General features: G+C 44.0%; 2 protein-coding genes across 3 annotated transcripts; one reads left to right on the plus strand and one right to left on the minus strand.

Moving 5' to 3' along the window:
* Window positions 1-1716: 1716 nt before the first annotated feature.
* On the minus strand, window positions 1717-7769 carry LOC306748619 (SH2 domain-containing adapter protein E-like; the record flags this gene model as incomplete). The annotated part of the gene is given in 7 exon segments (XM_079231824.1): window positions 1717-1900; window positions 2350-2469; window positions 2639-2879; window positions 3325-3561; window positions 4505-4631; window positions 7219-7715; window positions 7718-7769. Coding segments are annotated over 7 exon segments (1458 nt in total).
* Window positions 7770-9708: 1939 nt separating this feature from the next.
* On the plus strand, window positions 9709-12815 carry pygo2 (pygopus homolog 2; the record flags this gene model as incomplete). 2 transcript variants are annotated; one of them, XM_079231822.1, is made up of 4 exons in its annotated part: window positions 9709-9763; window positions 10371-10423; window positions 10572-11398; window positions 11546-12815. In XM_079231822.1, 4 exons carry the CDS (start codon window positions 9709-9711, stop codon window positions 12369-12371), a joined length of 1761 nt encoding a protein of 586 aa, XP_079087948.1. In that variant the 3' UTR covers window positions 12372-12815. The 2 variants fall into 2 exon arrangements, with proteins under 2 accessions (XP_079087948.1, XP_079087947.1); XM_079231821.1 differs by having other exon boundaries at window positions 10572-12815.
* Between the last annotated feature and the right edge of the window lie 2064 nt (window positions 12816-14879).

Genomic DNA, 14879 nt, shown 5'->3' on the forward strand with positions numbered 1-14879 from the left:
TTTAGCCAATTGGAGAACTAAACTTCCAGACAAATTACCAAACCACTGAAACCACAATTAAGCTCTTGCAGTTAAAATATTCATTAAACTCAAAAGTGCCCTCATTCAGTCTGTGAAGAGGCTGCTTCCTCTGGGACGATGAGCAGTTTGATGCTTTGATCACTCCCTTTCAGAACACGCATCACTGACACAAACAGCCTCCTGTTGCTGTTCATGTTGTTGATTTATTGGGATCCGAAAGAAGGCCACAGGGGACCTCCGGCATCGAGATTCACATACTTTTATTCTCTAATCGGTTTTACAATTTCTGAACAACAGGTCTAGCATAGCAAAAGTCAAGAAGAACGGTGAGTTATGCCTTGCAGGTGTGTGTCCTTGTATAGCATCTGCGTCAGTGCTCTGCCAAAAACTACAAACTGACCTTGCTTAAATCTTTGAAGAGATATAGAAACTGGCAGACCTCCAAAACAAGAGAACATAAGACAAAACTTTAGTTAAACTATATTTTATTGTCATCCTGGCTTTGTTGCAGATCAGAGTTGCCCAAATGATTTCAAGCATCGCTAAATCAAGAGTACACATACCAGGCCCGAATGTTTGAGTTACATTTCAAATACACAAAGAAAAAAAAGACTTAATGGATAGTTGCCACTTGTCAATGTGGTCTTCTGCCTCTTAGCATTAAACCATGAGGGAGAACAGCATCAGAAGTCTGAATGAACATTGGCTTCTTAGTATTTATACAGTTTCAACATTTTTGTTTGTTTATTGTATTGCAATTTGATAAATGATCCCCATATGTGACAACAAATATTCATTTTACAATGTTTTCTCACTACAAATCATAATAATCTGAAGGGGTTTCCACAGAATTCACAGGGTTATTTGGCTGAAAATTAAGTGTGGTCTCAGTAAAGCCATGGTCCGCCAAGCACATTGCATCAGGGTGAATCACTCACTCTTCACAGTGCAGATAACACAGTGGAACAACTCCCTCATTCACAGTAAAACAGAGGAAATCCTCAAGGGATGTTGGTTACAACCAACAAGTATAAGAGCATAAATTAGAAACATGCTGCAAGCACAAAATAATAAAATAGCTGCTCTTTGTTCATAATTAGTGTAATGATATGCAATGATGTGCTCCCATCAATTTTGAGGAAAGAAGAGACTTCTTTGTGTTGGCATGTTGGTGCAGTGTACCAGCACATCCACCAGAGGGGGAAGGAGAGCCACACACTACTGAGATAAACTCAGAAGTCCTTTCTGCTTCATAGTAAATTTCACTTAGTAACAATAACAAAAACATCACGTGGAGCTTCTAGTAGAGCCACACTGGATAATTAAAACATCAGTGTATGAGTCTTGGTCCCCATCCAACTCAAATTTCATCATTAAAATTGCCTCATCGTCTCAGATGCAAAACAGCAGCCTGCATGTTTTGCATCAGCTGAACATAAAAGTGAAATAAAGACAGAAGGAGGCATCTAGTGAGACACAGAGTGAGCTGCAAATGTTTTCTTATCATCAAATACAAATATCATAAAAATAACACAAAGTAGTTAGTAGTAGTAGTAGTAGTAGTGTCAAATTATAAAGCAGTAGAAGTACACACTGGTCAGAGAGGTGAGGTCGGGACTGATTTCTGGAAACATTGTGTCCGTGCGGGCCTAGAGGTGTGTTCGTTTTGTATACCTAAGCTCAGGTGAGGTGGAGTCAGTGGATGCGAGGCACTGGATGCAGCAGAGTCATGTGCTCAGCGCCGTCAAAAGGCAGACGCCGGGAGCAGTAGTGGTGCACCACCTCTGGGATGCTGGCGAACACGCAGCTGCTCTGGTCCAGGGTGTAGCCGCTCTCTTTGGTCTGGGCAACAATGATGTGAACACAGCCGTGGCTCGTCCTGAGTCGCACAAAGGACACCGAAGGAGAGAAAATAATTAACCTGTTTTATTTTGTCAAATATGATGATGATCTATGGGATTTTTGATGTATACATATGACCCCATTTGTTGACGTTATATTTAATGCAGCTCTGTTATGATTTGGCTCAACTTGAAAGTAGATTGACTCTCAATCATGCAGATCACAATCACCTGATGGATGTTTGTGCTTACATATTGTTTATATTACATAGAAACGTAACACTGTTAAAAAAGCTAGGAGCCTTTAATACTGAGTGAGAATCTTTTGTTTGACTTAAAAAAGACTATATGACATAAACTATTTTCCTCTGCGGAGTTTACAACTGGACCAAATCCATCTGAATCCTTTCATAAAGCACCGTATGTGATCAATATGTACACTTTCAGCCCTTGAGACACAATCGATGCACTTTCAGGCTGCACTCACTTGAGGGCGATGGAGTACTTGCTGCTGTCTGACTCGCTGTTCCTGACCAGGAAGCTCGCATCTTTGCAGGACTGCAGCTGAAACTCCGCCTCCTGACGGGTCACACAGCCATGGTACCAGCTGAGAAAGAGGGTGAGAGTGAGGGGGATTACATTTAATCTTCTGCTTATCAGGTCTGGATCCTCATTTCATACAAACCTCTTGAGCATGACTCTTACGTAACACTGAAATCTATATATCTAACCTATATATCTAAGCGTTATGCACCCACAGGGTCTCTGCTCCTCACCTCTGTTTTTCCAGAGGCATGCAGGGGTCAACGCAGCAGGCCTCGGTGTCGGGGATGCTGCCGGGGGTGCAGGATGGCGACAGCACCGTAGGAGAGGACCGCAGGATCTTTTGGGTCCAGCTTTTCTGCCTCAGGTGCTGATGCTGCTGCGGAGGCTGGGCCAGCGGATGTTGGGGCTGCCTGGTGAGTGTGGGGTGAGGCGTCTCATCCTTGGTTTGGCGTTCAGGGCTGTCAAACTGTGCTGGGGGAAGAAGAGAGACGAGAGAAGATATCAATGCATGCAAAGAAAGAACTGAGTTAAGCCTTCAGTAAATATAAAAATAAGAAGATGGCAGTTTGATGAACCATGCAAGATGTGATTCAATATGCAGGTCTATGCAACATATGAAATATAAATGTGAGAGAAGGCTTTTGTTGTTGTTTTGAACAAATATACCTCCTACTGATCTGAGGTCGAGAAGTGGAAGGGTTATATGAGTTCAGCAACACTGCAGCATGTGATGTATGTATTTCATTTACTTTGAAAAGCGTTGCTATATCATTTATAAAGATAAAGAAAAGACTAACGATCTAAAAGTGCAGGAAATTCAGTTCAGGTGTTGCACAGAAGCAAACAGTTCCTTGGTGCTTCGCTTGTCCTCAGATACCTTTGTGCTTGCCATGAAGATGGATGTGGTCTTCTGTACCTGACAGAGTTTTGACAATATGCTCTTTCTTCCACTCCCAGGGCAGCTCGTACTCAGTGGAGGGTCGGGCATCCAGCTCAGGCCGCATGACCGCCGCCTTGTCCCCGTCACCGCTGCCCTCATATGGGACGTCATATATCTGTAAGGGCACGAGCGGACTGTCCTCCACCGCTTCCTCGGTCGCCTCCATCAGCACACACACCTTCAGAAGGTCCTTGGACCCCCGACGTCTAATCTCTTGCAGGTAGAAAACAAGGGATTCAAGATTAAAATCTGTATAGAACCACCACGCGGAGAGGCAGCCTGCAGAGATGTGTTTACATTATGAATGTTGGTAATACATTAATAAATGTTACATTAGTTATAAATTAATCAATTTTATTTCAGGGGAGGTTATACGGTCCAATCACTCACAAACTGGCTGCCCAGAAGTCCTTCCTGTTAATGGCTTATAACTGATCAATAACACACAGTAAAGTATTTATTAACGTTTACTACTTTTAAAGCCTTTATAAAAGATGATTCAGGTCAGCTGCCTTGCTTATTGAGTCACGGTGACATCAGACTATTTTTTTACTTCCTCAGTATGATTTAAGCCTCATAAATTGACTCAGTCACATCATCACATCCTCTGTAGACTTCTCCGAGGAGGCCTGGAAGTAGCACAGGCACTGATTGAACTGCAATAAACCATCTACGTTCACAGCAGGCTATTGTGTAACCCTTGTAGTTAAAACAATGGAGTGATGGAATGAAAGGTCGGGGGAGCATGTGATTGGCCGACAGACCACCAGTCTTCCTAGATGCTGGGAAGTTTTGATTAATGGTCAGACAGGTCCATATAGGGGGTTACACAGAGCCACGTCCGAGAGGAGGTGGGGGGCACTGAGAGCCAACTTCCTTTTTAGAGAATAGTACCAGGAAACAGAGACAGGAAAGAGGAAGCAGGGGCAGGAAACTGCACCAATTGTCTGAACGCAGCACAGTTGCCATGGCAACCCCAGGGGATTTGTGCACTTGCTGCTCGGCCTGCAAAGACTGAACATGGCATTCATTCACACAGGGGGTATACGTGTGGAAACGTCAGCTGTACAGATTCTGTGATTCGGGGACTGAATGAAATATCATGGTCACAGCTGACAGCAAGCAGGCAGTAAGAGCACATTGATGAGCGTCTCACCGGTAATCATCTGCTGGGCATCGTATGGCTCCATGTATCCATCGTTCTCCCCGACCCTCTCGGCCTCCCTTTGCTCTCTGGTGTTCTGGGCATCAAAGGGATCTGCGTAATCCTCAAGGATGATCACCTGGATCAAAAAACGCGGGAAATCACTATTTCTGTCATGCACAATTAGATATAAAAACAATAGTTTTCGGAATGGCATCAAACATTGTTGGGCTAAAAATGTCCCATGTGTATAAAGAAATAAAATGGCATTCCCCAACTCGTGCTACAATTACTTCTGACGTTTCCAGCAGATACACCTGCAGAGAAGTTGACATGGATGGCTAAAAGGAACAGATAAATGGTTGAATGGCCCAACCACTTCAAGTGGTAGAGGTTGGATAGTAATATCCAACGACATGCAGCTACTGAAAATAAAAAAGGAAGAAAAGACCATGGATCGTTCCAGAGTTATATAATTGTGTTAAATATCATCAGGTTGAAAGTAGGGTTGCAGCTAACTTTTTTTTTTAATATGAAATGAATCATTTTGGATATAAAATGTCAGAAAAAAGGGAAATTATATTATATCATTATATTTGACCAAATGTCTTGTCCAAAGAAAAGTCCCGAATCCAAAGATATTCATGTCGCGCAGTAATACAGAAAATTACTATTTTTGCAGTTAATCAATTATTAAATTAGCTTCCAAATAAATTAAGATCGACTGATTGATTCATTATTTCCGCTGTAGTTCAAAATGACGGTTGGTGTCGATGTCAGACAAAAAAAGAACAGAGTCAGTCAGAAGAATACCTGACACCTCCTCTTGTCTAAAGAGGCACTCTTTGTTGTTAATCCACTCCCTTTACATTCATATCTGTCTGCTCACGGCCTCTATTCTGAGACACCAGTCACGCCTGACTGTCTTGCCATCTTATCAGTGCCATATAACTTCTTGTTTGTTTTACAAGCAACTGGCCATGAGACAATGGAGTAAAGTGAAGTTGTCTCCCTTGCCAAATAAATGTGGGCATCAGTTGGTGTTAATAATAATGTGGCAGATGCTTGACAGACTGAAACTCAGATGGTTGTTCGGAGTGGTTTAAATGCAGACGACAACACAGATGCATTTGTCGGTTTAACAGCATGTTACACATATATCATAGGACATATAAGACACTGAAACCTGATGGCTGCAGAGGAGATCAATACCAGGGATTACACTCCCTTTCTGAAATATAAAACTCCCATTTTATTCTTCCTCTCTTTTGTGTGTCTTTTTTCCTCACTCCCTCTCCACTATCACGATCCCCGACTTCACTATCTTTCTCTCTTTTTTTTCAAAGCCAAGCTGGAGGGGACTTGGGTTAGCGCCTATGTGTCAAATAACACGATGCTTTTTTATAACATGATAGCCTTCTTCACCAGGAGGGCTGAATCCAGTGAAAGAGGGGGGTGAGGCAGAGGAGGGAGGGGTGAGAGAAGAGGGATACTGGTCCAGATTACACACAGGAAGGTAAGGCCTCATGTCCGACCACAGCTTTGTATCCAAGGCGAGGTCGGCGGGTGTAAAGGCGAAGGGTGGAGAGGAAGAGACAGAGAGATAGAAAGACGGACCGGGAGGAGTGGACACAATGGTATAGTGGAAACAAAGGGGAGGGAGAAACTGAAACAATAATATCAATTTTAACAGCTTGGACTGGATCCGTGCTATGTTGTAGTCAACAGTATTGATGACACCATGCTAAGTAAATGCTGCCACAGATTATATATGAATAAATAAAAGACATTTAATTTCACATCAAAACACCAGCGATCAATCAGTGGTGGTTAACTAAAGTAAAAGGAGCAATATACCACGCTGTAGAAATATTATAAGTAAAATGATGAGTTTTGGTGCCATAGCGACAAAATGTACTTGGCAAAATGAGTACTGTTGTTGTTATCATTGTATTATATTACAAGGTTCTGATTACCAGTGGTGGAAGAAGTATACAGATTGTTTACTGAAATAAAAGTAGTAATTCCACAATCTACTTAGTTAACAAGTAAAAGTACTTATTATGCAGAGCGGCCCAACTATTATAATTGCTGCTGATCAGTGATCACTAATGTTGCTGCTGCTAAATGTGGGAATCATTTTAATTACGTTATTTACTGCCGGGCAGCTTAATCTTACACATTATTTTTTATTAGTTAATAAATATATTATATTTTCTCATAATAATCAAAAGCTGTAAAGTAACCAGTAAAAAAAAGTAAAATGGTGGATTACAAATAGTAATAGTATCAAGTAGCAGAAAATGGAATCAATATACTTAAATGTGTATACTTTGTATAAATGTATACTTAAAGGGCCTATTTGAGTAAAGGTATGTATTAACATGTCAGAGGGAAAGCTAATTTTAGGTTATTGCTATATGTTTGGTGGAGTAATCCTTTGTACCATTACTAATCAAGTAACATCTTAATCTGAAAGTAATCTGACTAGTGAAGCCTTTAGAATATTTCCTTCTGAAATGTAATTAGAATATCGCCTATCGAATAAAATGGAAATACTCAACATTGCTCTGAAGTGCACCTGAGAAAATAGGCTTGTGGGGAAACAAATGGAAATCAGCAAACAGCTGTCAGAAAACATGTGTTAGCTTAAAGCAAAATTACGGTTCCTTAATATCCATAATAAAACTCAAGTCTAAAAAAATACAGATTCATCGGCTACTCACCGTCTCGGTCTTGCACTGGACTGGCTTCTCTGCTTCGGGTACCACTTGATTGGTGATGGTGGCGCTTTTGAAGTTGGGGCTTTTGTCCTGTTTGTCCACTCTGATCAGCCGGCTGATGAACGCGTGGGCAGATGGAGAGCTTTTCGGGGGTCTGTGCTGCTCCTCAAACACTGGCTCCGCTTTGGAGTTTTTGCGCATTTTCCCAGACAGGAGGTTCTCCCAAACTTTTCCATCTTTCTGGGAGAGGGCCCCGCTTCTACTCAACTCTGTGGCGGAGTTCTTTCGGTTTCTTCCGGACAGGAGAGACCCGACTCCTCCGCCTGTGCTGTCACCAGAGGAGTTCTTGCGATGGCTCGTTTTGGAGCCTGCTGTTTTGGTACCGATGCTGGCCACCAGCCCGGCTTTAGGTTGTGAGCCCGATTCAGAGGCTGAGCGGAGCCTGTCGGCACCATTCTTCAGGTTGATGGGGAACTCCTTGAACCACTTTGCCATTGTGACTCAGATGGAAACCAGTAAACCTCTCTGCCTGCCCCGACGCCTTTTAGCGCCATACACCACAGGGCTCCAGAGACGCACCTTTAGAAATCACAGCCTCTCCAACAAAAGACTTCCGTTGCTTTATTCTAGGATAGAGCATCTGTAGACTAAAGGATCACCACGCCTCCGTTTAAGGCATGTCATAAATGCGTTCAAAAGTCCTTCAACTTAAAAAAAAGTATATAAAAAAAAGTTTGGATGAAAATTGACATGCCTATTTGGCAATATTAATAAACAAATACCAGTACTTTATCCCATTTGTGGTTTTCTTACACCTGTTTCTTCTTCTGCAGAGGAATAGTTCATTCCCGTTGGATGAAAAGATGACCTCGGAGTGGGGACACCCGAAAGAAGGCAAAGTTCTTCTTGCTTCTGATTTGTAGTCCCAGTGGCTTGTCTGGTCTTTCACAACCCTCTTCTGTCTCTTCTGGGCTCCTGACTGCGCCTGGAGTATAGAGGGGAGGGGGTATCTGAAGTTAAGAGCGGAGGCAGGACAGGGTGGGCGGTGACAAGATTTGAACTATAATGTTATATAAATATGTACATCAAAATGTCTGTTAAGAAAGTGTTAAACATAAAAATAAAAATATTGGCTTTTTAAAATGTTGGTATTTCAATACGTTTTGATTAGGCTCGGAAATGTGAAAACATCTATACATAGAAGCTTACTAGCTTAATGCTGGAAGTGAATTACATATTCATCATAATGCCCCTCCATAATGTGTTTAATTGGCTGTCTAATTACTGTCCATTCCTTAATTCGAGTATCGTTGAGAAATGGTCTGTTCTGAGCTGCTCCACATATACCAGTGAAAGGTACGACACATATTCTATCAATTTAGAAGAATGCTGTTGACGACGGTGATACAGATCGTTTTAAAGAAAATAAGGATTTAATGGTATATACTATACAACACAACCTGTGTTTTAATCTATATAACGTGTAATGTTTTTAAATTGACGAAGCATACACATGGACTCCCCCATGTTCGTGATGAGATGTAACCTTCCATGGTGCGCGATACTCCTGCTTGTCCCTCTTTGTCCGGTGGCGACAGTAGGCCATGATAATTATGGCAAAATTTGCGTTTTTGAATGAATTATAGTTGAATGGTGGATCAACAAGCATACAACGTGTGAGGACTGGTTTCTGGCAATGACACACCAGAGTGTTTCAATTTAAAGGACAGCAGAGCAACGGAGAAAGGGTACAGTTTGCTTCCAAGACAGTCTGCAAGATGGCTAGCTATCGTCAGTGGCATGCTAACGTTAGCTAGCAAGCTAATGTTAGCATATAGTAAACAACAGTTGTCAAAACATGATCAATTGCTTTATCTTGTGAATAATGTGATCCGTGGAATTGAGTGCACATTTTTTCCACAAATGACTGTAGAGAGGCCAATCACAGTTAATGTCCCGGTGTTGCCGCTACTTGTTTAAAACACCAACGCAGCTAGCAAACCACACATTGAGTAGCGTGGCTAGCTAGTGAGCCGCGGCAGAGGCTAGCTGGTGGACTGCTCTGCTACACATCTGTAAGTGATCATTCATAGAGGGAGGTGGGGGTGCTCTGTAACTTGCTCGTGCTGGCAGTCAAGCCACGGTAGCGAGCGAGTCGGATCCGGTTTGCAACGGGGCGAACTGGCGCTAAATAACGTGAACCAGCTGAGCTTTACCTGACGAGTATTTGGTGACCAAATCCCGGCGTGACAGACACCGTGGCGAAAGATTGGCAGCAGCAAAGGAGTTTGCAGACCTGGGCCGGCGTTATAATCTATAATATACGTGTTACTAACTGCTGTGATGATAACCATTTTACCGTGATTGACATGACCTGAAGGCAGATTCCACCTACTTTGGCTCATAGCCTTCAAGACGTCGTCATTTTTGTAACTTTTTTTTTTCTTGCACATGAACGGTGATATGCCACTTCACCGACAGTCATATTAGCTAATGGCTGCCGAATCGGGGAGACTACTGGCGGGACCAGGAAAACGAGGAGGCAAAGGTAGGAATACATTTCACCCATCTCCCAATCAGACCGGAATCATCCATTACTGCGCTGCAAAGGGCTGCACAGGCGCTGTTAGCAAATCCCTCTCCATATGTAAACTTCACGACTGTCTCCGGTGGTGGCTGTTTCTCACAGAGTGGATCTGTGAACGGGGTTTATGTCTATCTTTCTATAAATGTACCTTCAACTCCGTTTCCTCGTGCTCATGTCCTCGTCTTTTCCTGTCTCCCTCATTGACCTTATCTCTTCTGCCTCTGTTTGCGGCCTCTCTCCCTCTCGCCAGGGTCATTTGGTCTGCCTGGGTCATTTGCGATTCAAGGCTTCATAACCTTGGTGATGATAGCGCCTGGATGTTCAGCATCTTGTCCTCATGCCAGTCTATGTCCCATCATTGAATCCATCTCAACTGTTGGACTTGAAAAAGAGCCCCTAGGTCTAAAGCTGCTCCAATCTGTCACTAAGGGGTATTGGCCAATCCAAATGTGATGGTGGGCTTAATTGGTGGTGGACTAATAGCATGAGCCATGTAATCCTATTTTTGTCATTGCTAATAATCATTTTCTCCCTTTCCACCCCTTCCCTTCATATTTCACTCTTTCAGCTTCTAATATGAAGAGCCCGGAGAAGAAGAAGGCGAGGAAATCCACCAACCAGGTAAAAGTTGTTTTTGACAAACTGATTGCTTTGCCTCATAAAAAAAACATGAAGCGTGGACCACGAAGACTGCGAAGTGATCAGGTCTTGAAAAAGTAACAACAACAAAAAGTAATATTCCGTGTTTTTGCTCTCCTTTTTGTTTTAGGCGGCAGGATTCTCCCACCTCACAGAGTTTGCACCCCCTCCTACCCCGATGGTGGACCACCTGGTCGCTTCCAATCCCTTCGACGATGACTTTGGGCCCCCATCCCGACCTGGTGGGACAGGTGGACCAAGTAGTGCTCCATTTCTTCCCAGCCCAGGCGGAGGAGGTGGGTATGTCGGTGGGGGCAGAATGGGCGTAGGCATGGGCTTCATGGGAGGCCCAGCAGGACCAGGCGGCGGCCAACCTGGAAGGAGGCCACCGTTCGGACCTCCATCCAACGCCAGTCCTCACCACCAGCTCGGCTTTGGAGGAATGCCTGGCTTTGGGGGTGGCGGTGGGGGCGGCAGTGGGGGAGGTGGAGGGGGTGGATTCCCCCCTGGTGGCCCTTCTCAGTTCAACATGCCACCAAACTTTAGCCCACCCATGCACCAGGGGGGGCCAGGATTCAATCCCATGTTGTCTCCAGGGGCTATGGGCGGTCCTGGGGGAGGGGGGCCACCCCACCCTAGGTTTGGCATGCCTCCACAGCAGCAACACGGACAGGGTGGACACCCATTCAACAGCCCACCGTTACCTGGTGGCGGAGGTCCCAGAGGGCCCCCACATGGCCCCCTGCCTCCCATGGGAGGAGGCATGGGTCCTGGGATGAACATGATGGGTGGCATGGGCGGTGGCCCCGTAGGCAACATGGTGGGTGGGTTACCTGGTATGCCCCCTCAAGGACAGTTCCCTCCCTCACAGGATGGGCCTTATCCTGGTCCCAGTCCGCCAGGGCTAGGCAACGAGGATGTAAAAAACTTTGGTGGTGGAGGAGGGCCTCCGCCTGGGCCTCAGCATCAACAGCAACAGCAGCAGCAGCAGCAACAGCAACAGCAGCAACAACAACAACAACAACAGCAGCAGCAACAACAACAACAACAACAACAACAACAACAACAACAACAACAACAGCAGCAGCAGCAGCAGCAGCTTAGCCTAAATCCTAACGGCCCCCCTCCTAATAATACCCCTCCTGGCCCTCCTAACTCTGGTCCACCACAATCAGGAGGAGGCTTCTCTGGCCACCCTGACGTCCAGCAGCCCAATTCCAATACACCTGGTCAGCCGCCCTTAGCACCGCCACAGCCTAATCCCAACTCTTCTCCTACTGGTCCCTTGAATGGATCAGGCCAGCCACAGCATCCAGCGCCCAGTCAGCTACAACCACCCAGCAATACAAACACCCCCAACTCTAACAACTCTACCCAGCAGCAGCAGCAACAACAGCAGCAACAGCAACAACAACAATCCACCCCGCCTCACTCTGCCCCTGGCTCGACTCCATACAACCAGCAGAACAACACTCCTGGTGCTGGTGGTCCCATGCCAAATGCGGCCCCCAACCCCGGTCAGAACAGCATGACCAACAACGGCGGCGGCAACACGCCTGGCAGCAACCCCAATCCGCCGTCTAACTCCACTTCGACCCCAAACACCCAGTCTCCCTTGCCCCCCGGCCCTGCGGCCCCCTCGACTGGACCTGGCACTGGCCCCGGAAAACTCGGTGGCCCCGGGATGGTCTTCCCTTGTGGCCTATGCATGGCAGAGGTGCATGACGATCAAGACGCCATCCTGTGCGAGGCGTCGTGCCAACGCTGGTTCCACCGTGACTGCACAGGCCTGACGGAGCCAGCGTACGGGCTGCTGACACGAGAGAGCGCTGCTGTTTGGGCCTGTGACTTCTGCATCAAGACCAAGGACATCCAGGCCGTGTTTGTGCGCCAGGGATTAGGCCAGCTGGTGGCAGCTAATGAGAGTTGAGGAGTGGATGACAACAGACGAGCAGCACATAAGGACAAACGGAGACATTCTTAGCTTTGATCTAACTGAATGACCTGTGTGTCATGTCAGCTACTCGCCCAACTTTCTCTTGACTAGCCCTTTACTTGTTCACTATAGAGAGAAACACACTCATTGACATTCATGCTTATATATAGCACTTTGAGTGACTCTTGGTAAATAATCCCCCTCCACCCAAACAAGTCAAAAACATGATGAATGTTAAACTACACAGTCCTTCAGACATCTAGCCGGCCAACCAGCAAAGCACTGACACCAACACACTACCTCACACACTTTGTGACTGACGGGCACGGACGCTCCCGCAATGACTGACTGATCGACTCGCCAACCTCGTGCGCTGCATGAGTAGGATGACATTTCAATCATACAAACCCACGTTAGGCGGAGAACGCAATGTTGAAAAATTCCCAGAGTGTGTATTGAGACAATGACTTGAATCATCAGTGTTATTCTCCATTGTTCTTGGTTTTAAATTGAAACAAACATAAGTTCTTAAAAGAATGGAGAACAAAATTATTGGAAGAGTGCCTGGAAATCTAAAAAGGGACTTGGGTTTCATTCATGAATTGATTCCCCGCTTTATTTGCCATTTAGAATGCTTCATTTTATAAATACCCTATCACATTGTCTTTTTACTGCAAGCAAGTGAAAGAAAATCTAAAACTACATCAGTATATTGCAGCGTTAAGTTTCACGTGTTTTGTGAAACAAAAGTAATTGGGGGGGAAACATATATTTTTTAATTATTTTGTCAGATCCTCCACCCTCCTGCGTTCTGTTCTCTGTGCGTGCGTGTGCGCGCGCACACACACACACACACACACACACACACACACACACACACACACACACACACACACACACACTTACTTTGACCACGTACAGCTGTTATTTGGTACCCAGTGCTGATTAATCCAAAGGAGTCCCCGGCCGAGATTTCATCCACTTCACAGATGTAGTTGTAAATATTAGGACAAAACAATTGTCTGGAACTTCCATCACTTGTGACCATGCTACAGAGTTGACCAATGAACGAAAATACTAAGTTAAACGTATGTGTCTTGGTTGTATACAGTATGATGTTTTGGTTTTTATACAGTACATTTGAGTCAACCATTTCTTTTTTTCTCTGCAGTACACATGAATTGTGAAGTCAGTGCTTTTGGATGGTGTTGGCAAAGCAAGTAGTGACATCATGTCATCAGATGTGCGTAGTCCTTAAAAAAATTAATGAGTCTGGGACGAGGGTGCATGTGAACCAATGCAGTAACTGTCTGATCTGTTTATGTTTATATTCTGGCCTCTGCGCTGCAACAGGCCTTGAAGTAGACCAAATAACTTAAGAGCGAACGATATCCATTTTTCACATTTCTGTCACGGTATACGGTGTTTATAACTATTCTTCCCTCCGTCTCTCTTTTACTTTTCTTTATTCAATGTCCAAGTTGCCTTTCTTTTTCTTGCTCTCAGCTGTTCCTTTTTATTTTGTACTGGTATCTGTGCTGTGCTCTTGCTCTGCTCTGGCGCCTCCTAGTGGAACCAGTGAGTCCCACACCAGGTGGGGAAGGGAAAGGTACTGAACTCTGAAGTAAAGACAGAATTTTTTTTGTACTTGTCCATGTCTGTTTTTATTCACTTTTTTTTTTTAAATTTGTTTGCTAATTGTTGTATTAAAATGAGGGTTGAAAAACCCAATGAAACAGGTAACAATGCAATTTATTTGTCCTAATGCTCAGTTATACACCTACATATCATTTGTATGAACTATTTACATTGAATTTTTCTGAGGTCATCAGAGATTTATTTTGAGTTTAGAAAAGTAGCTCAATCTTAATCTTATGGGTCTGTAAATTCTTAATGTCCTAATAATTTCCATGTAAGTTTAATGAAAATAATTATACTTTGGAACTAATTATAGAAGTGAAATTGCAGTCTTCAAATTAATTCCAATAAAATGGCATAAACTAGAAAATTATACACCCTAAACATGCAAAAAATAGACAAGTCAAGAAGCAAACAATTCACGGTAGTGAACGTTTCCAAAAATAGATAGAATATAATTTACTTTGTTTTTAATCGGAGCTATTCTCTATTATGTCTCTTGCTTGTAATTTGAGGTTTGAGTTCACATAGAGACATGAAATGTACCCTTTAAATTGAAATTATACAGTATAAAGTATGTAAGTAGCCCTTTGGGTAGATGAATGAAGATGGTTGATCAAAGGTTATTTGGAGTACAAGTATAAATAAGATGTTCCTCTCCAAAAAATATATGCTACGCGGTGTAGAGATGAGCATGTTAACTAGAATCATTAGTTTCGCCTCAGCAGCGATCCGTTTGTCTTCTAAACTCCATTGATATTATATGATCACAACCCAATGCTGCCATGCACACATTTTTCAAAAATTCATTGAGAAATTATTATTATTACACCTCTGTAGAAACGGCTCCCACTCTCCGTGTTG

Source organism: Taurulus bubalis (genome assembly GCF_910589615.1).
Source record: "Taurulus bubalis genome assembly, chromosome: 16".
Classification (NCBI taxonomy): domain Eukaryota; kingdom Metazoa; phylum Chordata; class Actinopteri; order Perciformes; family Cottidae; genus Taurulus; species Taurulus bubalis.